Here is a 1,377-nt window from a genome sequence, read left to right as displayed (position 1 = left end):
TTAATTACCGCTAATGGCCGGCAGGGGTCGCTGTTCCCGTTCGCTCCGTAATGAGCCGTTAATTACCGCTAATGGCCGGCAGGGGTCGCTGTTCCCGTTCGCTCCGTAATGAGCCGTTAATTACCGCTAGTGGCCGGCAGGGGTCGCACTTCCCCTTCGATCGGCAGAGCCGCCCCCGTTCGCTCCCTAACGAGCCGTTAATTAATTACCGCTAATTGCCGGCAGGTGTCGCACTTCCCGTTCGATTGGCAGAACTGCTCCCTCCGCTTCCTCTCGTTGGCTCCCGGCGCCGCGGAGCTGCGGCTGCGGCTGCGGGGGGGGGGGGCGGGGGGGGGGGGGGGCGGCTGGAGCTGCAGCACGACTTCCAGGGTGAGGCGCTGCGCCGGGGGGGCTTTGCACGAGGGAATTTGCACGAGGGGTTTTGCACGAGGAAATTTGCACGACATGGTTTTGCACGAGGCGGTTTTGCACGGGGACGTTTGCAGGAGGAGATTTGCACGAGGGTGAGCAAACCTCGCTGGGTTTTGCACGAGGAGCTTTGCACGAGGGCGGCTCTTTGCACCCAGCCTGGCACAGGGCCTTGCACGAGGGGGTGTTGCACGAGGGGGTGTTGCACGAGGCCTTGCACAAGACGGCGGCTCTGTGTGCCCCGCAGAGAACGGGCAGTGGGAAATCGTGCACGGCGCGGCGCTGCAGCACCAGGGTTTGCACGAGGACGTCACCTTCATCCTGGTGATCCGCCGCAAGCCGCTCTTCTACATCATCAACGTCCTCGTGCCCTCCGTGCTGCTCACCATGCTGGCCGTCAGCACCTTCTACCTCCCCCCTGACGCTGGTGAGTGCACGAGGCTTTATTGCACGAGGGCTCTGTTGCACGGGGGGCTTTGCATGGGGGTGGGCTTTGCACAGGGGGGCTCAGAGCTGTGGTTGGCCCTTGTGAGGCTCCTTGCACGAGGATTCTCACCAGCGCCTCGTGGCTTTTGCACAAGAGCTTGCAGAATGCACGACTGCAGCCTTCCATGTGTGTGCAAGCCCTTGCACGAGGGCAGCTTTGCACGAGGGCGCTCACAAGCAGCTGGCCCCTTTGCACGAGGCCTCGCACAGGGCATCACATGGAGGCTGCAGTTTGCACCACTGCAATCCTCCACAACAGCCCGAGCCCTTGCACGAGAGCAGCCCCTCTCACTCCATCCCCTCTCACTCCATCCCCTCTCATTCCATCCCCTCTCACTCCATCCCCTCTCACTCCATCCCCTCTCACTCCATCCCCTCTCATTCCATCCCCTCTCATTCCATCCCCTCTCACTCCATCCCCTCTCATTCCATCCCCTCTCACTCCATCCCCTCTCACTCCATCCCCTCTCACTCCATCCCCTC

At 62.3% G+C, this 1,377-nt stretch overlaps 1 protein-coding gene across 1 annotated transcript; it reads left to right on the top strand.

Moving 5' to 3' along the window:
- Positions 1–252: 252 nt before the first annotated feature.
- LOC122193291 (acetylcholine receptor subunit beta-like) lies at positions 253–894 on the top strand (the record flags this gene model as incomplete). Its single annotated transcript, XM_042894036.1, has 2 exons — positions 253–369; positions 656–894. Coding segments are annotated over 2 exons (356 nt in total), but the record flags the coding sequence as incomplete, so codon positions are not given.
- Between the last annotated feature and the right edge of the window lie 483 nt (positions 895–1,377).

Source organism: Lagopus leucura, unplaced genomic scaffold (genome assembly GCF_019238085.1).
Source record: "Lagopus leucura isolate 7727_CA_CO unplaced genomic scaffold, USGS_WTPT01 32331-0_obj-0_obj, whole genome shotgun sequence".
Taxonomy (NCBI): domain Eukaryota; kingdom Metazoa; phylum Chordata; class Aves; order Galliformes; family Phasianidae; genus Lagopus; species Lagopus leucura.
Note: the sequence above shows the minus strand (reverse complement) of the source record. Positions and strands in the feature narration are given on the sequence as shown.